This window comes from Planococcus citri, chromosome 3 (genome assembly GCF_950023065.1).
Source record: "Planococcus citri chromosome 3, ihPlaCitr1.1, whole genome shotgun sequence".
Classification (NCBI taxonomy): Eukaryota; Metazoa; Arthropoda; class Insecta; order Hemiptera; family Pseudococcidae; genus Planococcus; species Planococcus citri.
In genome coordinates, this window is record NC_088679.1 from 7,341,710 (window position 1) to 7,354,962 (window position 13,253).

General features: G+C 34.3%; 1 protein-coding gene across 1 annotated transcript; it reads right to left on the bottom strand.

Annotated features, from left to right (window-relative positions):
• Nucleotides 1–93: 93 nt before the first annotated feature.
• On the bottom strand, nt 94–12,534 carry LOC135841622 (vascular endothelial growth factor receptor 1-like). Its single transcript, XM_065358657.1, has 26 exons — nt 12,319–12,534; nt 12,073–12,179; nt 11,450–11,609; nt 10,610–10,737; nt 10,335–10,461; nt 10,086–10,252; nt 9,846–10,020; nt 9,583–9,700; nt 9,118–9,326; nt 8,874–9,046; nt 8,618–8,759; nt 8,309–8,491; nt 7,709–7,894; nt 7,494–7,621; nt 7,099–7,255; nt 6,902–7,008; nt 6,641–6,791; nt 6,329–6,553; nt 6,103–6,235; nt 1,964–2,043; nt 1,668–1,831; nt 1,400–1,522; nt 1,163–1,289; nt 848–929; nt 659–764; nt 94–577 (listed from the first exon to the last, which is right to left on the bottom strand). Exons 1-26 carry the CDS (start codon nt 12,383–12,385, stop codon nt 341–343), a joined length of 3,762 nt encoding a protein of 1,253 aa, XP_065214729.1. The 5' UTR covers nt 12,386–12,534; the 3' UTR covers nt 94–340.
• Nucleotides 12,535–13,253: the final 719 nt, after the last annotated feature.

Genomic DNA, 13,253 nt, shown 5'->3' on the forward strand with positions numbered 1-13,253 from the left:
AGATGCTTAATGACTTTTTGCGTCCCTCTTCAAGTATGTAGTTTCCTGGATCGTGGGAGAAAATGAATTTCTGAAGTAAAAATTATCAAAATATTCGACTAGGTCAATCATTTATTTGAACACTTATAAAAAATAACGAATGACTAGAGATACCACAATAATTGAAATTCATCGTGCAATAATAATAAATCATCAATTTTTCATAAAATTGTAACAATCACAGTGATTAGTTTGGTGTAGAATATAGGTAGATCAATCCATGAGCCATGTGCCATGACACCAGTAGGCGAATTAGTCACCTTACTGCTCTTTACAACAAAAGAGGTAATTTACACCTAACTTATAATGAAGTGCTTGTATTTTCTGGTAAATTAATCAATTCCAAATAATACGCATTTTCGGCAACTAATCCCTCAAGATTCGCATTCCCAGCAACAGATGTACTCGTATCCATACCTTGACGGGTTTCATTTCGATGTGGAGGCGAGTTCAAAATACTCATATTTAAATAGTTATCTCTATCGTACGCTTCATCAATGGTCTCATTTATTTTTGGTTTATTTAAAGTGTTGGATTGCTGAAAATTCAAACATTTTCGTCAAAGTTCCAAGTGCATATGACTTCTGAGTGAAAAAAAAATTATGAAACTTCAACTCACAGATTGTATAGGATGTTCGAGAAGGTTTCCAAGCACTTGGCATAGTTCTGTGAATGTTGGTCTGCAGTTGGGATTGTGATGCCAGCAATCTATCATCACATCGTAGCTGTAGAAATTCGAAGTTGTGAGTTGATTTTTTACTTTTCTTATTGAAAAAGAGATACTCGTATTTTGTAACTCGATGCTTACATTTTATTAGTGGCGAATTTAGGTTTTTCCATTCTGTATCCAGATTCTAATTTATCATACAAGTCAGTCATACGTTCCAGCCCTAAAAAAAGAAGAAGAATCGTGAGTGTAACGAGACTCTGATTCTGATTCTTGAAAAACTTCTCTCTCATGAGTTGTCATCTTTCGAATTCATATTAAAAGGAAAGAAAGGAGAAAGAAGGATATAGATTGTGGAAAAATAAGTGCAAATTATAGATCATGTGATGTGTCTAAATAGGTACGTGAAAAGGTATTGTTTATCAACAGATTAGCAATGTTGAATTAACTCTGTACCTGGATACGGTGAAACTGCCAAGTAAAAAAATTCCCACATTGTAATACCAAAAGACCACACGTCGGATTGCGTTGAAAATACTCTATCTCGAATAGATTCAATAGCCATCCATTTCACAGGAAGTACCTGTAAGAAAATAAGTTATTGTTTTGCATTAACCAAACATCGTTGCCAAAAAAGGAATCGCATGTACCTAAGCTTTCAGAATAATTTGTATTTTGTAAAAAAAAACTTACAGTTTTACTACTCTGATATTGTTCATTTTGATACATACTCTTGGCAAGACCAAAGTCGCAGATTTTTACAGTGTTGCCTTCCGCCAGAAGAACGTTTCTGGCAGCTAGATCGCCGTGTAAAATCTGAAGGAAAAACAAAAGCAAAAAATGAAATATTTGGGTTAGAAAGTACATAGGTAGGTACCGACATGCTTTGGAGGGAACGTTTTGCATGAGAAGTGATTGAATGAAAAGAATAAGAATTGGAATTTTCAAAGAGAATATGTACCTTACGACTAGCCAAGTACTCCATACCACGAGCGACTTGAAACGACCAATTAATCAAATCTTCAGTTTTAATGGTTTTATTGATAGATTCGTCATCGTCAGACATGTAATTTGAACGCCATTCGGGATCATATGAATGATTACTTATGAGATATCCGTCCGCGCCTAAAGCAAAACGATGAAGAAAACGAGAACAATAATGTCATATGAAATCTGATGTTACAATGAAATATTCTCCTCATTTTTTGACGCAAAAAAATTGTACATATTTTGTAGGAAATACGATTGGAGCATTACCGATCGGAGTGTCTTCAGTCAGTTTACTTATATTCTTGGTTTCAGGTTCTCCAATACGTGGAATATTTTCATTTTCATACCTGAAAATTGAATAAGCGAAAATTTATTCTGAATTAAAATTGTCAAGAAATTAAACATTGAAGGGGTGATTTCACTCTAGCAGTGTATAGGTATAGATACTTATCCATTTCTTAGGCGGGGATAGGTTGGTAGGTAAAGGTATCCCAAACGTTGATTTTTTTAAACCATACTTTCCCTTAAAATGAGGTGATGTTTCATTGTGGCTTCTTCACGTAATTTTATTTAGGTACTAACGATTCATCCATTCATTCATTCATTCATTCATTCATTCATTCACTATTGATTTTTCACCTTTGATCAAGTCGTTATTTTGGCAATTGTTATTCTTTTTTTGAAGAGTGATTTAGTTTTTTTTGGATGACTGCAGTACTATGCTTCGTTGATTATGCAAAGGCCTTTATTATGTCAATTGGACAAAGCTTTACCTATGAGATGGCGGAGATACTACATGAGATGGGAGTTCCAGAGCACCAAAGTAATTGAGCTGATCAAATCGCTGTATGACAAGAAAGAGATGATGGTGAGAGTAGGCGGCGAAGAGTCTACCTCTTTCTCAGGGCTGCATACTCTCACCTCTGCTGTTCAACATCTATGGCGAGTACATCATGCAAAAAGCCATGGAGAACTGGGAATGCGGCATCAAGATAGGAGGAAGAAGAATCTCCAATCTCCGCTAGGCTGATGATACCACCTTAATAGCCACAAATGAAGGGGAACTGGCAGAACTGATTAGGCAGGTCAGGATGATCAGTGAGGACGTGGGACTCCTCATAAATTTGGGGAAAACCAAGGTCATGGTTTTTGATAGAGCTGGATATTTACCAGAATCTGAAGCCCTGAATGAATTTGAAAAAGTGAACTCATTTATTTATTTGGTAATTTGGTTGGGTTAACTTGTGGATGCTGATGGAGGATCAGCCAAGGAAATTAGAAGAAAAATAGCTCGTGGAAAAGCAGTGATGTCTCGGGTTGAGAAAAGTCACCATCAACTGAATCAGGATGCTAGTTTTTCCAGTTTTCTTATATGGAGCACATTAGCCTTTTAGTTCTATAGACTGCTACCCTATTGACAAGAAATATGCGTTTTAGTCTCACTTTTCAGCTATTACGCCCACGTTTTTTCAAATCCGCTATTACTCTGTTATATCTGAAACCAGTTTTGTTGAGGTTGGCCACGTTTTTTTCACTGCATCCGCACTGTGTTTATGCCATCACACACTCCAGGGGGTCTTTCATAAAAGCAATTACACACAGCATTTACGAGATTACGCCAGGCATAAACGCAACAAAAAACGCAGTCTCAGTTTTATGCGTTGAACCGCATTTTTCTTGTCAGTAGGGTACTCACACTCAAAATTGTGTCACTGGTTATGTCTCTAACTCTGTCAATTTCAAATTGGAAACAAACGCATCTGCGCATGTCTCAAGAATTGATGAGTGTAAACACGACACATCACCACCATTACCACCACTCTAATCCATTAACAACAAAATTCACACACACGTTTCCTGATACATGCGCAGATGTGTTTGTTTCCAATTTGAAATCAACAGAGTTGGTGACAAAAGCAGTGGGATAATTTTGTGTTAAGAGTAGCCATCTAGATAACTAAAAGGTCAATGATGGAATGGAGACCTGGACATTGAAGCAAGATGATCGAAGAAGAATTGATGCCTTTGAAATGTGGGTATGGCGCAGGATGTTGAAGATACCATATGCTGCACACCATACAAATGCATCAATTGTGGAACAACTGCAAGAAACAACCAGGATAATGAGTTATTTTGGACACATAGCTGTAGAAGAGGACAGGAAAACATTGAAAAAGGAATTCTCTTTGGCAAGGTCCCTGGAACATGAGGAAGAGGAAGATCTCCAACAAGGTGGACTGATATAGTCTGGAAAATAGTTGATTCAGTTGCGACTGCCGCCACACTAGCTCAAGACAGAGAGGAGTGGTGGTCGTTATTGGGGGGCACACTAGTGACTTGCGACTATGACGTTGATGATGAATCAATTCTGAGCACATTGTCTGCAAACGAATTGAGTACTTGGTTTGAATAATGTTTCATTTTGAGGGCACGCTCATTCTCAAAAGTTGTAAGTCCATTATTCTTGTACCCCCTCTCCACCCCAAACATCCAAAAAGAATTGATTTTCGCCTTATCTGTTCAAAAAGTCCCCTTTGTTCCGTCGTCAGGATTACCCTAACAGGGTGAGGCAAAATAAATGCCTATTGCCACAGCGATTATTCCAGGGAATCGACATTGTTTTCAGCTTTTACATAGTAGTTTCCCATTGTGTTCTACGCTATCTACAAAGTAACTCATACACCACTAGCCGGGTTTTTACAACCCTGAGTTCCGTAATCACCGCTACCTATAGTTGCTCAACTGGTTACAGCTTTTTGATACCGGCAACAGATTGGGTGCATTTCTGTTGCCTGTGCTGTTCTGGTGCTCGGAGCTTAACATGTAATAGATGTTTTAAATGCACTACAATGTATACAATACACGTTAACGCCTGCGTCTCTAGCGGGATTTGAACCCGTGACCTCTTGTTCAGAAAGCCATGGCTCAACCCACTACGCCACCGAGCGTCCTTTTGTTCCAAAATTGTCGAATAAAAGTCTTTGTTATTCGCCAAGCTTGCTTATAAGGTTCCTTCTTTTTTTTGCCAAGGTACCAATTTTTGGAAAATTTGTCAAATAGTGCCAATTTTTGGAAAAGTTGCAAATGGTGTCAATTTTTAGCAAAACAGTCAAGAAGTGACCAGTATCAACTTTTGGCAAAATTGTCGAACCATTGTGTTCTTGTCAAGATTGCCCAAAAAAGTAGGAACTGTTTTTTTTTCAAAATGTTTTCATTATAAGCTGTCAGAGAGTGTTAATCTTTGGCGAGTTAACAAAAAGTTGTGATGATTTGAAGAGTCCAGGGAAAGAACCAGGTAAGTCACTTTTTCAAACTTCTGAGTTACGGCGTTTTGAAGTATCAGAAGGCTCCAATTTTGTAGCGAATTTGAATTTCATCAAGGTAATGACTGGAAATACATTACACAACATCCCACAAACACAACTTGAGGCATTATATGAAAAAAATGAAGAGATGAGCCAGTCACGACTTGAAAAGTCACTGTTTTCGTGAAAAAATCAAGCAAAAAATCGAAAAATCAGTGTTTCGCAACAACTTGAATTCGATGAAAATCGATTATTATGATGACATAATGAAAAATTTTTGTATTCTAAATAGTTGACGATGTTGAAATTTTCTTCCTGTCGCCTCACATTTCGTCTCGGCTCATTTTTCTCTTCTCCTCTTTTTTTTAAAGGCCATTTTAACCACGAAAAATAGATTTTTTTCAAAATGTAAATAGACTACATTTTTCTACTCCTCAGTGTGAATTTAATTCAACCCTAAACTCAGTTTTGAAAAAAAGTGACTTACCTGGTTCTTTCCCTGGACTCTTCATTTATTTTTCAAAATTCTTAGGAAAAAGTTTTTTGATAAAATGGTGAAGTGGTCATAATTTTTGCCAAAATTGTGTAGAAATTTGTACTTTTCCCCCCAAAATTTTCATAAGGCATTGATTTTTGCCTGTGCCTGTCAAAAAGTCCCTTTTTTTGTTTCTATTTTTTCAGTTTTGAAACAAGTTCCTAATGTTGTAATTCTTTTGAATAAGTTATGTTCAAAATCATTAAAATAAACCAAAATTTCAATGTTTAATTTCAAGTAATTCAAGTCAACTTATGCATCATTTTTTTGTTTTTTGTTTCAGAGGTAGAATAATGGAATACGTATAAGGTCCGCTACCTTCTCAGCTATATGTACAGAAAAAGTGAGTTACCTATTTTTTTTTTTTTTTTTTTAAATGATTTATGGGAAAATCTTGCTTTAATTTATGGATTGAAGCAATTACATACTATAGTCATGCTTCATTCTTCAAGCATAAGTCCAAATCATTTTGACGTTTCACTCAAATTTTAAATCTGTGAGCTCTTCGAATAAAAATCTAATAAGTTGAAATTTCTGAGGATCTACCAGGGTATTTGGCTACTTACCAATTGGCAGTGGTGACAGTGAAATCAATTTCATCATTTTTGTTAATTTGATTAACAAAGTTGTTTCTTCGCTTCAATAGAAAATCGCGTAAATTTCCATACTTGCAATATTCTACCATTACCGCTAATTCACCTAGAATGTTAAAATAATTCTAATGATTTCTTCTGATATTCAAATTCCCAAGTAGGTACCTACCTAGTTGCATATTATTAGTACTCAACTGACCTTTTATCAAATCCTTGGTACAAGCTCCCAATAAATTGACGACGTTCGGATGCTTCCCCAAATAGATCATAATCTTCAACTCGGACGCGAGAGCTCTTATACATAACCAGTCTTCTTGGCGTTTAGCCATTTTTACAGCTACAACTGTTTTTACACCTTTTGTAACAATACCATCAGCTTCTGCTTTTTTAACCACGCCAAATGCTCCAGATCCAAGTACTCTACCTGGAAAAAAATTCAATAAAAAGAGGAGTAGAGTTTTGCGAGAGTTGATGGTTTTTGTTTTCTGAAAGACACACGTGTTCAGTTTACCGAATTCCAATTTCTCTTTGGGAAATTCATATTTTTTATTGTACGGTATGAGTGAAGTTTGTTCTGCAATGTCCAAGTCGGGGTCTAGACTGGGAACTGCGTTTCCTTTACCCTCTTGCAATCCATATTCTTCTAAGATTCTTTGTAATTTCTGGAAAGAATTGCTCAAAATTAGAATAAGTACACCTAGCTATGTAGGTACTCTTAAACTTGAAGGATAACTTGGTATTCAATGATTGAGTTGGAAGGTAAAGTACCTACCATTTTCTCTTTGCGAAGTCTCCTTATTACGAAAATTACTTTCGTAATTAATAATAGAACGAGGAAAATTATAACTCCGATAATATACTTGAAGTACGTATTTCCTCCTAAATGATACAAAAAGTTGTTTGATTAAGTATTTTTGAGCATAGTATACAATAATTTGATAAGAAGAAAGAAAATCCTTAGGTACCTACCTATTATCATATGCACTGTATCTGTAACATTTCCAGCTTTATTGATGGCAACAAATGAGTACACTCCTTCATCCTCTTGTGAGACTTTCGCAATTGTCAAAGTTCTATTATCTCCAGATAAAGTTATACGTGTGCATAATGACACAGGTTTTTTATCCTAAGCACAACAAATTTGATAAGAGATCACTACTTCATTAGTGTCAAATTTCTTCTGGATATTGTAGGTGTTTTTTTTTCCTCGTCCTTCTGCTTTAATTTGCAGAAGGAAGACTGAAGAAAGTGTCTTGTTAAACCATTCTCTTCCCCTTTAATGAATTCTCCCATAGGTAAATCTCATTATGAACATGAAAATTCATGAAAGAAACTATGTATTAAATAGGTAATAAGCACATTACCTTATACCAAAGCACAGTAGGAGGAGGATTTCCTCCAATGTTAATAAAAAAATCAACTTTTTGTCCGGGACTAATTTGCCAATCGCCGTTCTTCATCATAGAGAAAATAATAGTAGGTGGTTCTGGGTCTTTAATTGAAATAAAATAAAAATAAATCATTAAAAAATGAACGCAATAATCAAATTGAGTGAAAGGTCCATATCGAATCATCTTACCTACAACTTCCAAGTATGCCGAATTACTGTTGGATGGAACATGGACTCCGTATTCATTTCTTTTCAACGCATCAGTTAAGGCAGCTTGACAAAATATGTATGTTCCATTATGAGTTTTTTGCACATTTTTGATGAGAAGTGTTGATATATATGAATAATTGGTTGTGGAATTTACAATCCGAATTACTGTGAGGAATTTCCATGTGATTAGAATTGCTCAATTAGTTATGCGTGTACTATGTACCTATAGCTATATAAATGCTCATAAATACCCATTAGTCAACATTCTTACTAGGGATAACCAAAATTTCAGGTCATCAAGTTTATTTTTAGATTTCATGGTTCGTGTAAAAGTTTGAAAATCGCTCCTAAAGTAGATTTTTTCAATTTTTACAATTTTCAAAAATTTGTCAAAAATCCAAAAAGTGAGTTCAGAATCTAACATTTTAGTTTGGGGAGGGGGGGGGGTTGTCAGGACATACTCTTCCCATTTAGCTTCGTTTCATTTAAATCGTATAGTGCCACTTCAAAAGGTTCCCTCTGTTTGTAAAATACCTACCTAGTACCTAGGTAACAAAGTATTTAGGCATAAATACCTACCAGCTGATGAATTAATTCTATTCCTGTGAGAATTATGATCCAGTTTTGGATCTTTTGCAAACATCCATTCAAGGTTATTCATGAAGTAATATTTGGACACTGCGCACATGATTTCAACATCATCTCCAACTGTTATGGATACCGAATGATTCTTAATTTCCGTAGTTACAGCATCTTCATAGTCTATAATATGAAGAAAATGCCAATATAAATTCCTCAATCATTGATGTTCTCATAAAACAATTTGCTCATTCGTTATTCATTAGAAAATGAATGGTAATTTTTTGTATGCTCAAGTATAATTTTTACCTGCGAGTAAAATAGGAAACGATACTAGGGAAGAATTTAGTGAATTATTTGCTTCACATTTCGCAATAATGCTGTGATTCAACTTGAATAGAAGAGTAGAGTTTACTCTGAAATTCTCCATTGTTTCATTATACCAAGAAATCTGTCCGGAAGTAACGCATAAAAAAAATTGTGAGTAAAAATAAAAGCTACGTTTGTGTGTTTAAAGAAGGTTATGGTAATACTACACCATCACAATTTCAATTGATCATCTTACCGGGATTTTTTTATAGGTGCCGTTTATACAACTGGGAAAGTCTTTACAAGGTGTAGCTGACCATGTAATTTGTGGTAAAGGATTTCCAGTTATTGTAAAGTTATAAGCTCTAGAAATGTTCACTTTGTATAATCCCAGGTTGTTGATGCCACCAGGGGTAATTCGTGGTTTTTCTGATATCAACAAGCGGATTTTATAGGTATGTGTTCTAAGAAAAACCATAAGTAATAAAATACCTTGTTACCTTTGACAATCAAACTGAAATTCACAGTTTTGGTGAGAAAATCACTGCGAACTGTCAGGGAGTAGGTACCGAATTCGTCTAATCTTATAATATGATCAATTCTTAGCTTGATTGTAGATCCATCTTTGGTGATGTTATACTTATTATCCTTAGATCTATTCGTAATCCAATTATGTTTGTGGTGTATTTCAAAACCGTGTGGATCATACCTGAAGCAAAAGTTTAATGATTTTACTTACCTATATTAATTTATGAAGAGAGGAGTAAGCAAAGCGTGCCTTGAGAATATGGTCCAGAAGATCAATATTATTGTATAGGTAGTCAGTGATGGTAATTTCTCAGGTCATTATTATTGCCTATTTCAAAAACTCGAAAAAATTCAAGTTTTTGGTCTTTTTTTCTCAATTTTTCAAAAATTGTTACCATACTAATAAATTAACCAACATAAATAAATACGTATCTTACCATCCAAATGAGTAGTTGGGGAATGATTGTACAATAACTTTAAATTCTGCAGAAGAATCCCATCCAGATATAACTGTGACTTCGCGAACTTCATCTTGTACCGTGACGTTTAAATAAACTGCAAAAATACAAATAAAATTTTATCCTAGTGGTACATATCATTTGGTTTGATTTAATCCAAGTACATACATAATTAAATTGTGTTTTATCTCTTTGCTATACGTGTGTATTTTAAACACTATAAATATTATTAATTTACTCACTTTCAACGCGTAAAAAATGTGTGAATACTTTGGTATTTCGATTTCCATCGGTCACTTTACAAGTGTAATTTCCTTCATCATTTTTTGTCAAGTTGCGAATGAGGAGCGTTCCGAAAAATGTGTTGAATTTTTGATGCCTTATTTCTGTGAGGGCATTTCCATTCACGACGTTTTTCTGCACATATAGAAATATTGTGAAAATGTATGTTTCACGATTTCAGTCGGTAGGTAGGTACCTACCTTTTCGACATGTCGAGGGATTATCCATTCCAGCGACTGTACTCTAACATTGGTAGGAGCAGTTACTGAACAATTCAGCATGGCGGTTTGATTTTCATAAATCGAATAGTTGAAATTAGAATTAGCCACTTCCAAACTATTAGGATTAGATGAGTTATTGTATGGAGCTGTGGAAAACAATTGATGAATTACTGATTTTTTCGTTTACTTTTTTATGATTAGGTAATTAGTGCAAAGTCTTGAACTTACGATCGGCTGTCACTGTGAATACAATTTTTTTCTGATTTCGAGAATTTGAGCAAGTAAAATTCGCGTCATCGAGAAAATTGTTGGAAATCACGTATCCAATTTTTGGGTCATATTTTTCGATCGGTTCCTAAAAAAACAGTTTCGTTTGTACCTAATCTAATAAGTAAATTGTGTGGCAATTTTAAATCCGTAGAGAGAGTTTTGGGTTACCTATGTGAAGTTGGCAAAATACTAGATCTTTTATATTTATACGTAGTTACTTGTAGAAAACTTACTACTTTTCTATCATCTTTCGTCAAGGAAACATTTATGTTTGGTGAGGTAGGTTTGCATGGTATTGTAACTTTATCATGTGTAGATGCATTTATTATGTTAGAACTTGCGGCGATTACATGATCTTCATCTGAAAAAAAACCAACGTTGATCGACACACAAGTACGAGTATTATAATATGAAAAGTATCAGGATGAATTGATGATGGTTAGAAAGCTAATGAAGGGACTATTCGAGGTGCCCGCCTTCGATTTGAACTTCAACAGGAATTCTATTTTTGGATAGTGTTTGGTGTGAAATTGTCAAAATCGTGGCCCAAATTAATATTTCAATTTTTGACGCTTTTTTGAAAATTGGAAATTTTTAAAAATCAGTTCTGAAAATAATATCGACTTCGACTCTCTGAACTTGATTCCGCCATTTCTACCTATTCTGGTGCCTCCAGGATCTAGAGCGATTTTCGATTTTTTTTTTTCAGCTCTTACTCTTAATTCTCTCTTGATCGGATGGAAATTAATTTGGGCAGCTGGAAATCTAGTTGTGGTTTATTCTCGACCTATTTAATGAGTTTATTTTTTGACCAATAGTTCGTGATTATTCGCGTTTTTCATCTTATAAAAAATTCTGCTACTAAAAAAGGTCCTTTCGAAAAAGAAAAAACTCAAGATCTTTAGATACCTTACCTACCTATTGTTATTTTTGGCCGAAAATTTGGAGGTTTCAGGAGATGTTTTTTCAAAAATTTAAATTTTTGTTCAAATCGAAGGAAAGCACCTCGAGTTGGTAATTCTTTTGTTTGTGATAGCTATTTAAATTACCTATACATTACAGTATATACATACCAAAAACATATACGTATATCTGAGCATTGTTACTGGCATTATTTTCTGTCTGACAAATGTAATATCCTGTATCTGAGTAGTGAGCTGGATTAATTGTAAGTGAGGTGAAATGAGTGCCATTTTTAGTCCATGAATTATATTTCTTGTTGGTATACTTAATCTATACAGAGAAAAATTTGCAAAAATTAATGTTGATTTAGAGATTTCCTACAAATTTTGTTCACATTGAGTAATTTAATTTGACAAGATTTACAAATGGGTCATTCCATGTCAAATTAGCCTGTTTTTGGGTTCAAGTACTCCGATTTCACTCAAAATTGTGTTCTAGTGTTTTCACTTTAGGAAGCCCAAACTTTTGATCAAAGTATTGAAAAAAAGAGCCAAATATCTTTATATCACGTGACATATTTATTCATGCTTTCGAGAGGGCTGAATACAAATATTAACATATTTTTTTCCATCCCACCAGCCTCATGGCTGGGCCAATGATATCGATTTTCCTCATTTCCTATTGTAGGAACCCAAGTACAAAATTTTTTGAACAAAATCGGTAGATACGTAGTATGAATGAACTATGTCCCAAGACTTCTATTTACCTATAATTAACGACCACAATGACTCACCTCTTTCTGAGAAGACCATCTTACTGGCTCATTATTTGTACAATTCAACGTAATTGTATCATTCTTCTTATACTCTAGTTCTTTAACCTCGGGGGAAATTTTCAAACCTGTAAGTAAGATGTCTTAGTAGGCAAGTATAGGATTCAATTTTTAGCTACATAGTACATATATAACCCCATTATCGGCCAAAGATACACTTTAATGATAAACTTGAATAAAAATCGAACAATTTAACCGTTCACTTACCTGAAATTGAATAAACGAGAAGCAAAAAGGCTATCGAAATAAATGTTTCGCGTAATTTGATTGACATATTAGAGTAGATAACCTTTTATCTAAAAATTATAAAACGGAAATGAATTTTGTAGGATCACGCGCGTATAGAAATATCTTATATTTTTAGCCTGTATAAAATAATAAAACAAGAGTGTGGCGAATCGACTAGAGTCTGCAATACTGACCAACAAACCAACATGAATCAAAACGTCTAATCTTGTTCAGATAACGTGAAAATAGTGCAATTACTCGGTAGCAAAAAATTACTAATACCTACGCACCATGATAAATAATTTATCAAAATTTCCTGTTATTTTATCAAATTAATGAAAAAAACCAGGGTATTTTTTTTCTTCAAATTTTTGTGTGTTTTATGACATATGTTGGATATTTTATTCAGGTACTTACGTCAATTTTTTTCTGCTTAGAGGTCTTTTATGTACTTAAAGCGGTAAACCATATGAATGACTGTTTTCCACGTATCTACTTGTACTTAGATTGTTGTAACGTAGGAAGTACCTACTTATACTTTCTCTTTTATAATTTTTTTGTGCTCTAGCTGTTCACTCTGAAAAGGTTGCTCAAATTTCCACGGCTTCATTACTTCTGCACCAATTAAAACATTCAGGAGAAATTAAAAATCACGCTGAAGGCTTCAAAATGCTGTTGTTTTCGAAAGTGTGTCTCTATGTATAATCCCATTTTAGATGGAAAATGAATGTTGGCAAAGTTGCAAACCCCAAAAATCAAAAAAATTTTAGATTGAAAAAAAAAGAAAATTTGTTTTTGAACTCAAAAATTTGATCTATCTATTGTTACTCAATTCCTATTCAACGAGTCAAATAACCTCAATTTAGACTCATTAGACGTACATTTCGGCCAAATTTTTAAAATGTTTGATTTTT

Excerpts from the sequence above, each read along its gene's own strand:
- LOC135841622 (XM_065358657.1), bottom strand. The coding sequence starts at position 12,385 with ATGTCAATCAAATTACGCGAAACATTTATTTCGATAGCCTTTTTGCTT. Across the intron at positions 9,327-9,582 it reads CCCAACTACTCATTTGGATG|GTATGATCCACACGGTTTTG; the intron begins GTAAGATACGTA and ends CTTTTGCTTCAG. Across the intron at positions 6,236-6,328 it reads TACCAAGGATTTGATAAAAG|GTGAATTAGCGGTAATGGTA; the intron begins GTCAGTTGAGTA and ends TTAACATTCTAG.